The 16539-nt window shown below is 39.4% G+C and overlaps 1 protein-coding gene across 1 annotated transcript in view; it reads right to left on the reverse strand.

The window, feature by feature from the left end:
• Positions 1 to 430: 430 nt before the first annotated feature.
• Positions 431 to 16539, reverse strand: part of LOC149305585 (NIPA-like protein 2) — a 37034-nt gene continuing 20925 nt past the window's right edge. Inside the window, exons 5-11 of the mRNA XM_089477584.1 lie at positions 10788 to 10909; positions 9137 to 9233; positions 8814 to 8949; positions 7413 to 7501; positions 5750 to 5813; positions 2220 to 2314; positions 431 to 498 (exon numbers count right to left, since the gene is read on the reverse strand). Coding sequence (XP_089333710.1) covers positions 431 to 498; positions 2220 to 2314; positions 5750 to 5813; positions 7413 to 7501; positions 8814 to 8949; positions 9137 to 9233; positions 10788 to 10909 — 671 coding nt within the window. The remainder of the gene's footprint in view (positions 499 to 2219; positions 2315 to 5749; positions 5814 to 7412; positions 7502 to 8813; positions 8950 to 9136; positions 9234 to 10787; positions 10910 to 16539) is intronic.

Below are 16539 nucleotides of genomic sequence, written 5' to 3' on the forward strand. Positions count from 1 at the left end.
ACAACAACCAACAAGAGGTATATTCTCAGTGTACATCTCTGTGGTGGCAGATAAAGTGGAACCTTCAATACAATGGAGACAGCATTCGTTCCTGAGCTAGGGGGGTCTTGCTGCATGATCTGTAGGTTCTGAACAGAGACCCCATGGAATTCAGTGGGATTCAACGTATAGGAACTCTGTTGATGTAAACATTGGAATTTTTAAACAGAGGTTTACTCATGTTCTTGAACAGGGATTGGCAACATGGACCACTTATGCTCCCATGATGTTTTGCCAAATTGACCTTATGCCAACACAAGATTAAAAAACACAAAAACAAATGATTAGACACAGTACAGTAACACATTTTAGGGTTTATGTGATGGCTTCCTCTTGACAACCCGCTTTTCATTCCGCTTTCATCTCACTGGTTTGGCAGCCGTATGAGTAACTAATTAGGCAAAGTCCCGTATGAAATGCTGTTTAAATTTGGCTGGATTTTATCCACAGTTTCTTTCCCTGCTGAGAAACAAAAAAGGATAAAAGAAAACTATTCAATACATATATATTTTGTTATCATACAGATCTTGGGACATTATTCCAAGGATTTGTTATAATTTTACTTTTTTTCATCCTGATGGATTTCTCATGCTGTGAGACACTTCAATCAAGGAAATAATGACTAGAACAAGATGGTCAGTATGTCTGTGTTTCATTGTACAGAATTTGTTTATATACATACATACCGTATTGGCCCGAATATAGGCAGAGTGGTAGCATATCGGGGGGGACGACAGAGTGGCAGCATATCGGGGGGGCAGAGTGGCAGCATATCTATTACAAAACTTTTTCTTTAAAAAAAGCACCAAACTTTTAGGGTGCGGCCTATATTCGGGTGCGGCCAATATCCAAGCCAATACGGTATATATATATATATATATATATATATATATAAAATTCATCATTTACAGAAGATAGGTAAATGTGTAGGGGAGATCATCACAGTTATCTGGAGATGGATTAAGAAACACGCAGACTCTAGTGCATTTGTCACATAACGAGACCCCACGGAGCTCCTGGCAGAAACCCCATTAGTGCACCAGGATAATTCACCAAAGCCGCCATCAGCATACGGCATAGACTTTTCTTTGACTGGTTACAATTAAAGTCAGGCCGAGAACATATTTTGCAGCTGGCAGCAATATCCCCGGCTGATCTCACAGATACAGGGGCAAAGTTCAATTTTTAAGGACAGATTTATTCTTTATTTTTACTTTATTCCATTCCCTTTCCGTTCTTCTTTCTTATCTGTAATCTCACCAAAGCAGATTGTGCTACCTAACTCATATTTCACTGGCAGCTCTTTAAAACATTTGCCTTAAAATGATAACTTTGTGGAAACATTAATCTGGCAGCTGTTTTTTAGTTAATCCAAATCCACTTGTCTCCGTGAATCGGATGCATGCTTTTTAAATTGCCCACAATGGAACCTGAATTATTACTTGGGTCCAGAAGGTGGGGACCACAGCCGGTTTACTTGTGCACAGCCAAAAGTTACTCTTACTTATTCTTTGAATAATCACATTTGTTAACAAAATGTTTTTCATTTATTTAGCTTAGCCTAGCTTACAAAGGCTCTCAGAATCTAATCAAGGTACTTTGTGCAATAGAACATCACTAGTACTACAAGGAACACACGGTAAAGGGGGTTCCCCCATTGCACCTAAAGTGATATCACGTAGGAAATGTTTTGGCATTTAGCAGTCATTCAATGGCTTACACTTGCCGATTCTTTACAAATGCTTTTTGGTGAAGGTTGTATATGCGGCTGGTTAGTTAAGAGTAAGGTACATTTGTCTATCACACGCTTCTCATGACTCAGAGCTGTGCACGGGTGAGATAATCCTCTCTATGGGATTTTCTTCCACTGAGGTCTGATTGGGATTCCTTTAAAATGTAGCAATGGATTCCAAGAGAATGCTTCCAATTCCATTCCTTCAGAGATCTTTTACAGGAAAGAAATATGATGGCATGGAAATTGTGCAATCTGGGAAGAAGACGTGTAAGTCGAAGTGGAAATAAACATATAATCACAGGTCTCCAGGAAACGCCATAGATCAATACAACACTATAAATAAATCCAGATCTACCATATTTATTTTACAAATGCGTCAAAGTGACTTGTATCGTGTGCTGCTAACGTCTCATCTTATTTAGCCAAGCACTCGTATATTACGTACCAGGAATGTCACCAAAATTGATAAAAGGTTCTTGCAAGGGTTGTTTTTCTTGGTTTCTTGCTATTAAAAACACACCAAGGAAGGACAAAAGGCACCTGCAGACATAAATTTACTTTAGAATATGCATGACTTACACTGTGCACCCACATATAACAGTTCATAAAAGATCCCCCCCCCCAAACAGGTTTGCGTAAAACAATTATTTTGAAACTTTCATAGAATTAGCAATTTTGTGAAACCCCGTGGAGCTAATCTCATATACTGTCATACCACAAGAGGAGAGAAGCACAAAATAATATTTTTAAACATATTTATTTATACTGTATACATCTGGTGATGTAAGCATTCGAAATAAGGGCCTAAGTATCCTGAAGGACTGACTCAGTACAGTAGTAAAGTTAGTCCCAAGGCCCAATATCCCAGTTCATAAAAAAAAAAAAAAAAAAAAAAAAAAAAAAAAAAAGGAAGGCCCAGATATCAAGACCCGTAGTGTACCTTGGGGAGTCCGCCATTTATTAAGGGGGTGCCATCAAGTCAGCATTGAGGTCGTGCACTCAGGTCTGGAATGCTTTACTGGGAAACCAGGAGATTTCCAGGTGGGCCGCCCTAGCAGCACTGGGGCAGCAGACACCCAACGCGGGCCCTCAGCTTCCCCTGCCTCCCTTGGGCGGAAAAGAGTTTCCTCACACAGTGTGTGGGTGCCACAGCGGCAAGCTGTGGGCACCCATAAGGCAGCAGTCGGGCCGCATAGACATCTACATGGCCCCAGTGCTGCTCGGCCGGCCCCTGGACCAGTGAAATCTGTAGGTGAGTTAAGGGGGTGCGGGAAAATGAATGAGTGAGTGACTGAATGAATGTATAAGTGTTTAGGGGCAGAGGTGGCATAGGCAGGCTGCTTCAGGGGCGGAAGTGGCATAGGCAGGCTGCTTCAGGAGCAGAGACCTACCAGATCAATGTCTGGCACAGTATATAGTGATGGGGGTTATGCTGTACTGTGTGGCTCAATGTATAGTAATAGGAGTTATGCTGTAAAATATCTGTTCAGAAAATTATATTTATTGAAACTTATTTCTTAAAGTTAATTATTTTTTCAGATTTCTAGTTTTTTTCCAGTTGACACAAATTTGTGAAATAAATATTCTTGCCAATCAGTTGACAAACTATCCCTCAACAGCAGCTTTGATACTAGATAAAGTGATCCAGTAACGCGGGACACACACATTCTGACCATTTGTCCTTTTCAACAAGCGGTAATACCCAAGGATTGTGTCTGAAACATAGCGGCATGAATCGTAGGGGGAGCATAGCTAATAGCCAGAAAAGAGAAACAAAACGGGTAACACATTAAAAATAAGTAAGGATTAACTCTTCATTCAACTAAACCAAAACAAATCTAATAAAACATCACCGAAATAGTAGAATTAACCCTTAGGTGTTAACAAAATATTAGCTTGATATGCAACTTACACATTTATTTTTCATATATTCGAAACATGAGTACCCCAAGACTTTTTAATAATGAGTACAATGTTAGCTATTTATTCTTTGGGTTTTACACAGTCACACAATTACCTTTGTTAATTATAATATGCATTGTCTTGTGAGGCATTCGAGTTCATAAGAACCATAAATAATAATAAGAGCCACTTTTGGTTTTAATGTAAGTGGATACGAAATAAACCAGACAGCATTTCTGCAAAATATGAGACTAATTACTCGATCATGTCTCTATAAAGTGCTCTGTTATAGCTTCAAATTAGATAAAGTTGTAAGAATTGATAGTTTAAAGTGTATTTTATTGATTACAGAATCGGAGAAAATGTTTACAAGCGCGCCTGGATTCGGGAATAAAAAAAGATTGATGAGAGTTGAAAAGCTTCATATTTTACTTGAGGGGAACAGTCCTTATGTTCAGCTTAAACACTGCCAGCTACAGACACCTTAACTGATTGCACGAGGACCACTCATAATAAATAATATAAATTATATAGTTTTATATAGCGCCATCATATTCCATAGCGCTGTAATCTGCTAAACAAAATTGTGACTATTATTTTAATATCATTGTTAGGATAAACTGCACTATATAAATCTGCAATAGTGTATTACAGGTTTTTTCTGTACTAGGCATTTTCATTATTGGACTAAAGAACCAAAATTCTTACAAATCTAGGTTCGTGATTTAGACAGCTATCATTTTAAGCTCTTGTTGGTGAAATTATTTGGATGAGTAAATTATACGCTGTAGAGACAGTTTAATTTCCGCCTGTCCTTAAAGTACCGTAGTGGAGGAACAACCATGTTATACTGAATCATGTTTATTTCTCAGTAGATCAGTTGCACCAACCTTACACAGCAGCGTAGTCACCAGGGGTAAAAGTGTTGGGAAAGGGGGGGGGGGGGTGCCACACAGGAGGACACATAGTGCCGGGGCATCAGATTAAATCACTCTACAAATCTTTAAAATTGGTTATGGGGTGCTGTTCGGACACATTGCCAAAGAAGCAGAATTCCCTGGCTACCCAACATCCAGCCTACGGAGGAGCGCCAGCCAAGTGGCTCAGTAATAAAAACAGCCCAAAACACACTTGCCAGATGGCACATTCAGTATATTATAACATACATTCACTGAGAAGGAACAGAAAACCCATAAAAAGAGTACAGAAAGGATCCAGTCCTCAAGCCCATGCTACAAAGTTCTAGTTGCTCTAGACCCCTGGTGGAATGTGAACTGTTAAGCAAAAACACATGAAAGAAGTTTCATACAGGGTCACAGAATCTTTAAACCTGAGCAGACCAGAAGGCAATTACAACTTGTGCCTGTTGTCAGCGACCCCCCCCCCCCAAGCCAGTTGCCTTTACAAAAACTTTATGAAGAAGCATGATCAGCAGCACTCCCAATGCCATCTAGCTTAAATGTTATCGGTTGCCTTTATCCATCATTGATTTCAAAGGCGCTTAGACCCCATTGACTTCACTGAGCAGCCAGGGTGTGGAAAATAATGAGACAGAACTCCAAAAATGGAAAATTGACTCTAATATTCATGTAAATTGAAAATAAAGCTGGATTGGCCTTTTAGGTGGAAAGGTTATTTTTTTAATTTGTCTTATGGTTATTCATTCTGCACATCATTCAAACATCAACCGTTTCCTCACTAAACCACAGTTTAATTTATTATTTTGCTGCTGTATTTTTGCTACACAGTGAATGACTCCTAGTTGCTCTGTAGCTTTATAGGAATACTACTAGCTAATCATCTAAGAAAGGGTAACAATAAAACAAACATTATTTTAAAAAGTTAGTTGGCTTGGCTCCATGCAGTGCTGTACAATTTAAATATGTAGCGCTAAACAGATATATAACCAACTTTTACACATACAACAGGAGTTAAGGATCATGCCATTAAACTTGCCATCTAGCCTTAAAGCACTTTAGACAAAAGGAGGGGTAAAATGAATCCCCAGTTTAATAGTATTTGCTCATTAACTATTACACAATGTCAGTGAGCTGAAATATAAAAGGTACTTACCCAAAAATAAACATGAAAACATTAAACACTGTTGTATCTTGAAATTCCTGGTAAAATATTACCCCTGTAAAACATACAAAAACAATGTTTCACGTTTACATATTAATAAGTTAGGTTATCAGAAACAAAACAAATGTGCATTTATATACAATATATGACCAAACGTATGTGGACAACCCTCCTAATTATTGAGTTAAGGTGTTTCAGCCACACTAACTGCTAACAGGTATATAAATGAAGCACGTAAGCAGCGATCCCCAGAGACAAACATTGGCAGCAGAATGGGTCATATTGAAGAGTTCAATGACAAACATGACACCTACATTGGATGCCACAAGTCTGTTCATGAATTTTCTACCCTGCTAGAGCTGCCCCGCTTCACTGCAAGTGCTATTATTATGAAGCGGAGGAGTCTAGGAGTAACAACAGCTCAGCCCGGAAGTGGTAGACCGCGCACAGTGGAAACGTGTTCTGTGGAGTGATGAATCACGCTTCACTATCTGGAAGTCAAATGGCCGAATCTGAGAAGCAAGCTACAGGAATGCATGGCGCCTACTGTAAAGTTGGTTGGAGAAAATTAGGCTTTGGCCTCTTTATATCCAGTTAGGGGTAATGCTAATGCTACACCATACAAAGACATTTTAGACAACTGCATGCTTCCAACTTTGTGGGAACAGTTTGGGGAAGGCCCTTTCCTGTTCCAGCATGACTGTGCCCCTGCGCACAAAGCAAGGTCCATAAAGACATGGTTGGATGAGTTTGGTGTGGAGGAACAAATGCTCCTTTGGCTGAATGGGCAGAAATTCCCACAGAAACACTTCAAGATCTTGTGGAAAGCCTTCCCAGAAATGGTTGTTATAGCTGCAAGGAAGGGGTGGCAACTTCATATGCCTATTGTTTTAGAATGGGATGTCCAACAACCTCATATAGGCATGATGAACAGGTGTCCACATACTTTTGGTCATAAAGTGTAGTGTATATGGGGATACATTTTCCTAGACAATACTTGTTAACCTTGGACCACAGACAGTGGATCAGTTTCAAAGGTCCAGAAGAAGTTCATCCAAAACTGATCATGATTTGTACCATTTATTTTTTTTTACATTATTGTCACTCCTGTGGTAGCACACTATGGTACGTTTCAATATGTAAATACATCACTTAAAGTATGATGTGAGATGTTAAACAATGGTTAAACCACATCTTCCCATATAAACTCTTAACTCTACGTCCTGTAGAGACTAACAGGTATGTTCCGGCACTAACAATTTACGCAGAGCTCGTTACAGTGCATACATCCAAAGGGTTTTCCAAAAGTAGAATTGACAGACTAAGTTTGCATTAGGTAAAGAGGGACTTGCTCTGAAAATATTTTTCTGTTATGTTAAAAAAAACACAATAAGCTGGGGTGGCATTAAATGCATTTTTTGGAGACGGTATAACATGGAGTAACTAGGAAACATACTTTATTGACATCATACCAAATTACAGAAGAGTTATTAAGCTTATATGTGCCAGCAACCAAATGAGAACTATTTGCTCCATTGTAGCTCTGCTGATCTAACTTAACACAGATGGTGCCAAAAAATATGGGAAAATAACACTTTTACTTAGTAACATTATGTAAACAAACAACATTAGTTCCAAACAACATTTTTAGTACCTGCAAATATGGCACTTGTAGTAAAGAACACAAAGTTAATTGGCACCACTTCGGTGGCATTGTAAAGTTGCATTGCTTGATTTAGAAACCTAGAAGAAAAACATAAATATGTACAAAATTATTCCGCTGGCATTCTGCAGTTACCATCATCATAAATATTTATGCAGTGTACTATTCAGCAAGAGCCAGAACGCTTTCTAATGCACATAAGCTGAGAAACACAGAAAGCCTCATTAAACAAATGCCTTCCACTCTGAAAGCCAAGTATTGCTCAAGAAAAAAAAACATGGTAAATTATAATGAACCTAATAAAAATTCACTTGTCTTGTGTGTACAGAGATTTTATATTTTGTTCTTAAGTGAAAAGGAATATATAAAGATGATACAGACTGTTACTGGGGGGTTATAGGTACTAGTGGAGACATAACAGGGGTTGATGGGGACATGGCCATACCTGGGAACTTTATAGCTCCAGCTACCTGGAGCCCCCTCCCGCTGATGTAGTGGGTGTCAATGGGCATTCCCGCTGATGTCAATGGGAGATGCCGCTGTTTAAGCGGGAAATTGACAGGAAGTAGGGGCATGTCAGAACATCGCAACCCACAGATTTCCTGTGCCAACGAATTCCCAGGTATGGACATGGCGGGGGCTGATGGGGACAATACAGACGTGTTATGTGATCTGGTATAAGAGATATCCTTTCCCGCATATCTTAATGTATTGGCTTGTTTTTAAATTAATTATTGGTCATTAATTTAGCCATGTTATTTCAGTGACCCCAATTCTAATGTGTAAATTCTTCTGTTTAGGGCCTACTAAAGTAGGCACACCACATTCCAGCAGCCCTTCAACGGAGGTGCTCAGCTGGGCCACGTTACACATCGATATGTGACCCTGCATTAGTAGGTGTGACTGTGCATGTTGGAGTATGGTGTGAGAGTGTGTTAAAGTGTTAGTGGCTGTGTATTAGTGTATGGTGTAAGTAGATGATGCTAGAGTGTGTGGGTGTTAGGGTGAGTTTGCATGTTAGAATGTTTTAGTCTGTGTGTATGCAAGTATGCCAGGGAATGGGGCACCAAATAAATCCTGGACCCAGGCACCAGTAACCCTATGCTCACCCCTGCATTATTACACTCACAAGTCTGACAAAAAGTAATTTATTCCAGAGTCCAGGGCTGCAAAATACAGCCATGTGTGTGAAGGCAAATGCTTAATAATTGTGAAAGTTTTACCTTAGCAACATTTTAGGTCAAGTTTAACTACCAGCAAGGCTAAATCCCATTTGAATATTTGTTCAATGTTCACGTGCGGATAAAAGAAAAATATAGATGTATAAATAAAAAGCACAAAGAAGTACAACAAAAGTGTACAAAAAAAGTGTAAAAATCTCACAGTACTTACTTGACCTGAAAGGCACACGAGGCAACCATTACAACAAACATGACGTAGAATATAGGGTACGTCAGTTGCATTTTACCCTTGAAGGTTTCGGTTATCATACCAGACACGGCTTTTACTGAAATTACTGCCATAGACGCTGAAAATAATAACAAAAAAATATATAATTTTTTTTTCTGATCATGAGAAGTGACTAACTTTTTGTTGTCCTTTTCCCAATAATCCCAGTATTGTCTGGCTGGCAAGAAGACAGAAATCCAACGGAAAACCATTACTAGCTCTCTGCCTGGGCATATGGTGGAAGTAGTTGATGGAAACGTACTTACCAAGCAATGCTACCAGGAGTAACAAAACCACAATGTGATCCACCCCCTTTCTCTTGTAGAAATATAGCAAGGTACAGAAGATGACTATTTCTAAGATCTGGAAACCAAAGAATGAAACATTATTTCAGTACACATCAGTACATCAAATGCAAACCTATGGCATTCATTACCAGACTATAACTAGAAAAATAATTCTAAAACAATGTGGTACATGCAGTATTAACAATTAGATTAACTGTTTTAATGGATCGCCTAACACGTATTTGATTTATGATTTTAAATGTCAGTGAGAAACCTAACCTACAGATTTTTCTATTCGTTTCAGACACGACAACATAAGGGAACCAAAAAAAATGACTGTTTTTTAATAAAATTTAGTGCAGTGCATTATTTGGTTTTGCTTTAGTAAATACACACTAACACTAATTTTTAACTAGTCACTAGTTTTAAAAATTCCAGCGGCACGCTGTTTTAATGGCATACCTAATTTTTATATTAATTATTTCCTCTCTCCATTGATCTGCTCATACATTTACTAATGAATCCCTTAGACATACAGTTAGTGGAAAGAATACTAAGAGCTTTAGCAGAATATTTCATGTTTTCTCAATATATTGTTAATGTTGCAACTGACTATAGCAGCTGGAAATGGTGACCCCAAACTTTTGAACAGTAGTGTGTATAATATAATATACACACACATCCAAACAAATCTTTCTAGACATTAACAAAAAAACAGAAAGGCAATATTTTATGGGGGGTTTTTTTTACATTTAAAAAATTACGGGGATTTTGTTTCAGGACATTGGACAGATGGGCCTGGAACGCATTTCACATCGCTATATTAAAGAAGACATTAGTTGACTTGTAGCAATAAAACTGAATTTATAAATCAAATGAAGTAGCTGCTTCTACTAAAATCCTCCAATGACATCATTAATTGGAATGTTTGGCCACTTTTCCTGCCATTTTAGATTGTATGCATAAATCCCCTACTTTAACTTCTCCTTCGTTTATACAATGACTTTTAGATGGGCTTCTGACAGCATAATACAGTTACTGGTGCAATCCTCACAAGTTAAATCATAAATGGCTACGACAGCAATAATGATGGTTGAGATAAGTAGTGCGAAGCTGAGAGGTTCAATTTGTACTAATTGATGTCAGTCAGCTGTCAAACCAGTGAATATGAAGCCAACATCCTTAAAAATACAACAGATTTTCATTCTCCAGTAGGATTTCAGAAAAATATAGCTTTGGGAACGCAGAATGGTTTTGGAGCAGGGCATGCAGAATGACTAAATATACCAATAAACAAACACATGCATGATTATAAATCAGGGGGGTCCTGATAAGAATGCATTGATTACAAACCGATAGAGAGTCCTACAGACAACGTGAAATGTGTTCTGAATCCATAAATCTTTATTCCCACAGTAAATGTATAGATCATACATATAAAATGTATAGTTATATAATGCTTAGGCAGGACATGGGTGGGTGCGTTGACAGGGTTCTCAGTAATATGTTTCATTTGTAAATCGTAAAGTGATGGAAATATACGTTTTATCTAATATAAAATAATGCTAATTTACAACTCAAAGCCATTTAAAACTTTTTGTAAACTCTTATAAAACAAAGAAAAACTCACCAGATAAATTAGGAACTGCCAGCTTACAAGGTACTTCTGTACTTTAACGGCAGTTACCTCCTGAGATACATTTGGTGAAAAAGTGACTAACAGGTATGTTCCGGCAATTGCCAGCGTTCCACCTGAAAAAAACAAAAAACGACCATGTATCAACATTAAACGGCTGTATTTTTCACTCTACTTAAATCAGAAAACATCTCCGTAGGCTGCGGTGAAAGTTATAAGCGTTGCCTTGTTAGCACCCTGCAATAAAACACGTAACCAAGTTCAATGCCGCAACAGCGCATAACAATAAAAGAGAAATATTTGGAAATGGGTGTTCATAAATCTTCGCAAGTTTTCCAGCATTAAATTATCTCGGACAAAGTAGTGGAATAGCTCAGAGGCCAATAGTTCATACTTTCCTTAAAACAAATCTTTAGAATTGAAAGTTTACGTAGTCCCAGTGATGTGTCAGAAAGTAAGATCTTCCTACAGCGGCAGTAATAGGTTAGGATTTATTGTGGTTTAAAAATGGTAGGTTTGAAGCTATGAAGACTGAAGCTGGTAAACCTGGTGAATGTAAAAGGGGTGACCTTGTCTGCTGGTATAGTAAGATTTAGTGACTACATGTTATGAAGAGAGTGTTGTACATTTCCCATTCTACATAAAAGACATTTGCCTTGCACATGAAACATCCAGAAAGAACCAACTACAAGTTGGTTTTCTTGCTTCTTCACAACCTTTCCATCTCTGCAAAGAAGAGATGGAAAGGTTATGAGATGAATTCTATACAAAAAGACAGAGAGAACAGGATTCAATTGCAAAGTTTGGTGGAAACGTGTTCTTCTCCGTTTAATTATCTGAAGCTGCTGCATACACTTTCATCAGAAGATACTTAGACCAGGTTTTCCCTTATACATCAACAGGTGTGGTGTCATGAGGAACTCATCTTCATTTGTTCTCAAGAGTACCTTCTGTAGCTAGAAAGTCCCTAACTGAAGGCATCTAGAATGCCCTCAGATCTCCATCTCCTCAGTTTGCCCCAGGTCAGGATATTTACTGTTATTTCGGCCACTATCACAGTTGGTGCTTTTGTCGAAGGACATGTTAGGTCATTGTAACCATTTTCTGTTGCGCTTAGTGTTTTCCGGACCCAGTGGGCCATTTCTGATATACAGGAGAGCCTCTTTGAAGTTAATGGGATTATTATTTCAATTCCAGTTCTGGACCACAGGAGAATTATAAAAATCAAAGAAAACAATCCCACGTGAATAAGTGAAAAACTTAATTAAAAAGTTTGTGAGTGGTATTGATCTACATGATTTCTTGACACTTTATCTATACAATATTGCACTATTATTTTTCCCATGTATATGCACCCTATGTTGTGTCGAACCACAGGACAATTATGTCAGGATGTTGAAGTCATGGTGCAAGATCAAAGCCGATTTCCTTTTTTTACTTTTGACCCATTCTTACATCTAGAACGATTGGCTTGAGCTCCAATTTGACTTTGTTTGCAGCAACGTACTCTGAACGTCTTCCTTAGAGACTGTAAACCCTCTAGCATTGACCCAGTTTGTTATAAATATGGTAAATCCTGCTTTTTACACAAAAACAGTTTGTGCACATTTTCCACAAAATGAAAAGCAATTACATTAGAAAAACGGACAGGCTAGATGTGCCGAATTGTTCTTTTCTGCCATCCAATTCTATATTTCTACAAGCTATCACACTTGAAGCTTTACACCAAGCACTCTAGACATACTTATTACATTTCATCTGCAATTTCACAGAGACTGAATCTCTGCTGCACTGAGAAAGAGGAAAGCATCGCACCTATTTCCCGAGACGATGATCCTAGAGGTTCTGAAAAATATGTAGTATTTGAGAACTAAAGTAGCATATTTCTGTATACCTGTTCTATACAGCCAAAAAACAGGGATCAGCAAAGCTTCCCATACCAACAACCCAAACTTTTTTCACATCACAAAAAAGGGAAAACTATGTTTTTTTCAATATACCTGTTTATCAGAATTCTGGGCAGCGGAAACAGCAGACTATAACAGAAACAAACAATGGCCAGACTAGACAGGCCAAACAGTTCTTCTGTCTGATTATATGCAACCATGAGGCCACCTTTGACATTAGCCAGCCATTATGACCCTTTACAGATTAACCCACTGTTCCCCCAGAGCGGCATCAATGGTAATGTACCCTAACAAGCAAGCTAGGGCACATTAGAAAAATGAAGGGACTAAAACACAAAGCTTTTCAACAGGAAAGGATTAAGGAGGTTTAAATATAAAATAAAATTGTTGTGATAAACAACTGTTCCTTCAAATATTTTGGTAGCCTTCTAGGGAAAAATGTTGCCACAATGTAAAAAATAAATATAAGTTTATTTTTACAGTTTTTACAGTTGTGGCCCCTGCAACTCCAATAGTTACGCCACTGCTCAGCCCTTCTTGCTGGAGAAAACAGCCAGTGTTGGCCCTTCATATTGTATAGTGAAGCAAGAGAGTTGAAACCACAGCTCTCCTGCAAATTCTCCTTTTAGTGAATAAATCCGAGATGATCGTCCATTTCTCATTAACGCTAGGTCTACAAATTGTAAAAAATGAATCAAAATCTCTGTTTGATTTGCTTTTTCATGATTTGGTGATCAGCTTGACGTGCTTGTTCACATGTAGCCAAAAAATATTTATTAGCCGATCCATCTGGAATGCGACTTCTCTAAGCTTACACCCAACCCTAAGGAAAACCTTGAACTATATGAACTGACAAAGTTATTTCAACATGAAAAAATGACTTACATATATGACAGTACCTGTGCCATAAAACTATTTCACTTAGTCCTTCCAGTGCCACTTATCTGGATGCACAGTTTCAATTACTACTGGAGACGTTCTTTCAAATTTTGAAAATAGGAACCTCTACATGTTCTAGTAGAATTAGCCCAAGGCTTCCCTTTTCTATATCAAAAGTGGAATATTTACCAAATACATCTGTAATTTGCTCATGGATAATAGTACATAAAGACAAATTTTGATATCTAACATGTTTACCCTGATCATGATGGGTTAGAATACAAGTTACTGGAATCCACTGGAATCACATCTGATTACTGACATAATCAGGGGCCTTTGATCAATGGGTAGGAAGAGGTACTTAGCTCTGCACAACACCTCTTTGGAACCAGTCTAGCTCATATGGACAGCTAGGTCCACCCTACACAACAGGATCAAGAGTGGGAGAGCATCAGTGTATCTAGGCAGTTTCCAGGTACTTCAGGTAATTTCCTAGCGTGGAAAAACATGGCCATAATGCACATGTTTGAATGTGCTCAACATCCTGTAAGTGCAATTTATTGTTATCCCTACATATTTGGCCAAGATACCGCGCAATTGTTTTTTTTTTCTTTTCGTCATATATTATTCTAGATGTAAAGACATTGGAAAAAAAGCCTGACAACTCTATATAATAAATGCTTGAAGACCAGGAACATGTATATTTAGTCCACAAAAAAGACAGCGTTTGTTTTATGATCTAGGTAATTGGTAGTTACGTTGGAATACTAATAAATTCCTCTGTTAACTGATCTAAAAGCTGTGATTATTTAGTTTTTTTAATGTTTCATCTGAATAAAGTGTGGAACTAGAAGCTGCCGCTGTAACGTTCACCCTTTGCTGTATGGACTTGGTTAAACTTTGTGCCATTCATTTCATGTTTCCAGCCACTAGTGGCCACCCTTGCCATTCAGAACCACTCAGACTAATTATCAGGTCCAGCTGCAGTTGCTTACCTGATCAAGTCAGCCTTTATAAACCTGCCCAGCCCTGCATTCGGTGCCTTGACATTGATGTTTTAGGACTGCCTGTTTGGTTCCTGATCTGCTCCTGCTTTGACTAAAGAGCGAGTGTATTTTATACAGGAGATCTGGTCAGAGGTCCTGGTGTCAGCAGGGTACGGCCCTCGGCCTCCCGGCATCGGCCCTTGTAATGGGGTCTTAAGCCGGGAGCTGCTATTGGGGGTCCCGTCAGAGCTGGCATCGGGAACGGGTAGCGATCGAAGAGATGGCGGTTCCTAATTTTCCTAACACAGTACGTATGTATATTGAAGATGAGGAGCGTCATCGTTTCATCACGTTGGAGGAAGTCCAGGTTCAAATCGTTGAAGGTCTGCTTCAGATACCCAGAGAGGAGATTTTCTGCCTGCAGGATTTCGGCTATCGTGGTGTTTTTGATATTACCTTCAAAACTATTTGGGGAGCGCGGAACTTGATGGAGCGCAGTTTGAATCATGCGGACCACATCTTGCTGAGAGGTATTGTTTTTCGTCCTTCACTTGCGGTAAGGAAAGCATGCATTACAGTACATATGTATAATCCTTTTGTACCGGACGATGCGATTTGCGCGTTTCTTAGTCGCTATGCATCTAAGGTGGAGAACCCAGAATATGTACGGAATCCGTTTGGAGTATATAATGGCCGAAGAAGGTTCTGGGTAACCTTAAAGCCCGATGAAAAAGGGTACGGAGGGATGATGCATCCGCCGCAGAATTTCTCGATCGGGGGAATCAGGGATACCTTTTTTATCCCAACAGTCCCATATACTGCCGTAAATGCTTTCGGTTTGGACATACTAGCGAACACTGTATCGAGGAGCAAAAATTTTGCCGTAATTGTGGCCAGAAGGGGCATGTGGCATTTGAGTGCCCAAAACCCCGCAAATGTGATATATGCGGAGACATCAGGCATGGGGCTTGGTCATGCCCGGTGTTGAAAGAACAGCGAAAGAAGGCTGCAGAGAGACAGGAGGCAGATGATAAGAGGAGGGAGGCTGAGCTGTCTGCTTATGTGGAAAAACTGGTGGAGCAAGGAGCCCCTGTGTCCGGAGCATCTGTCAGATCGCTGCCCGGAAGATAGACCTTCGGTTCCTGTGGTGCCTGATCAAGTGGCTGAAGATGTTGTTGTGGATCCGGTGCAGAGTGGTGTTGCTGTTGTTGAGAGTACACCTTTGATTTTCGAAAGGGAAATTGTGCAACAGCAGGAAGTTTCCATGTTGGAAGCACCTGAAGATCCTTCACTTAGTGTCAGATCTGCCAGATATTGGCAGTATGGAACAGGAACCATGGGGGGTGGAAGTTAGATCTGTAGAAGATGCGATGATGGATGCAGGGGAAGGATGTAGTGTGGAAAAAAGAGTTCGGGAGGTAGGAAAAGGTTCTTTGTCTGATTCCCCCCGGTTAGGCGAAGTGGTGGTGAGCGATGGGAGTTTCTCTCCGCTTTCAGGGAGGTTCTCTCCGCTCTCAGTGTGTTCGGAAGACCTGGGATTGCAAGGAGGCTTTTTCAGGCGTGGAGTCGCGGATTCTGTAAAGAGTTCTTTGGGACTGGTGGAGGAGACATTGGTGGAGAAAGGAGCTAAAAAGTTCCGATCTGGGACGTGAGGTGTGTGGTATGGAGAGTACTAATGATTATTAAGTTATGAGGTCTCTCTGTATCGCATCCCTCAATGTCAGGAGCATTAAGAGGGCTGCAAGACGTGTTGTGATTTTTCATACATTAGTGGATCAAAAAGCTGATGTGTTTTGTCTGCAAGAATGCAACTTGTCTGAACCTCTGCAGGGCCAACTTTGGACCTTGGGTCCTTCTGTATTCTCTTTCGGGGTTAGACGGAGTTGTGGGGTGGCTGTTTTATTTCGGAGTTTTGATTTTCAGGTGGTTAGGGTAGTTGAGGTGGAATGTGGAAGGGTGGTGGTAGTTTTCTTT

This window comes from Sceloporus occidentalis, unplaced genomic scaffold (genome assembly GCF_023333645.1).
Source record: "Sceloporus occidentalis isolate IW3139 unplaced genomic scaffold, rSceOcc1.0.p SCAF_11, whole genome shotgun sequence".
NCBI classification, from domain to species: Eukaryota; Metazoa; Chordata; class Lepidosauria; order Squamata; family Phrynosomatidae; genus Sceloporus; species Sceloporus occidentalis.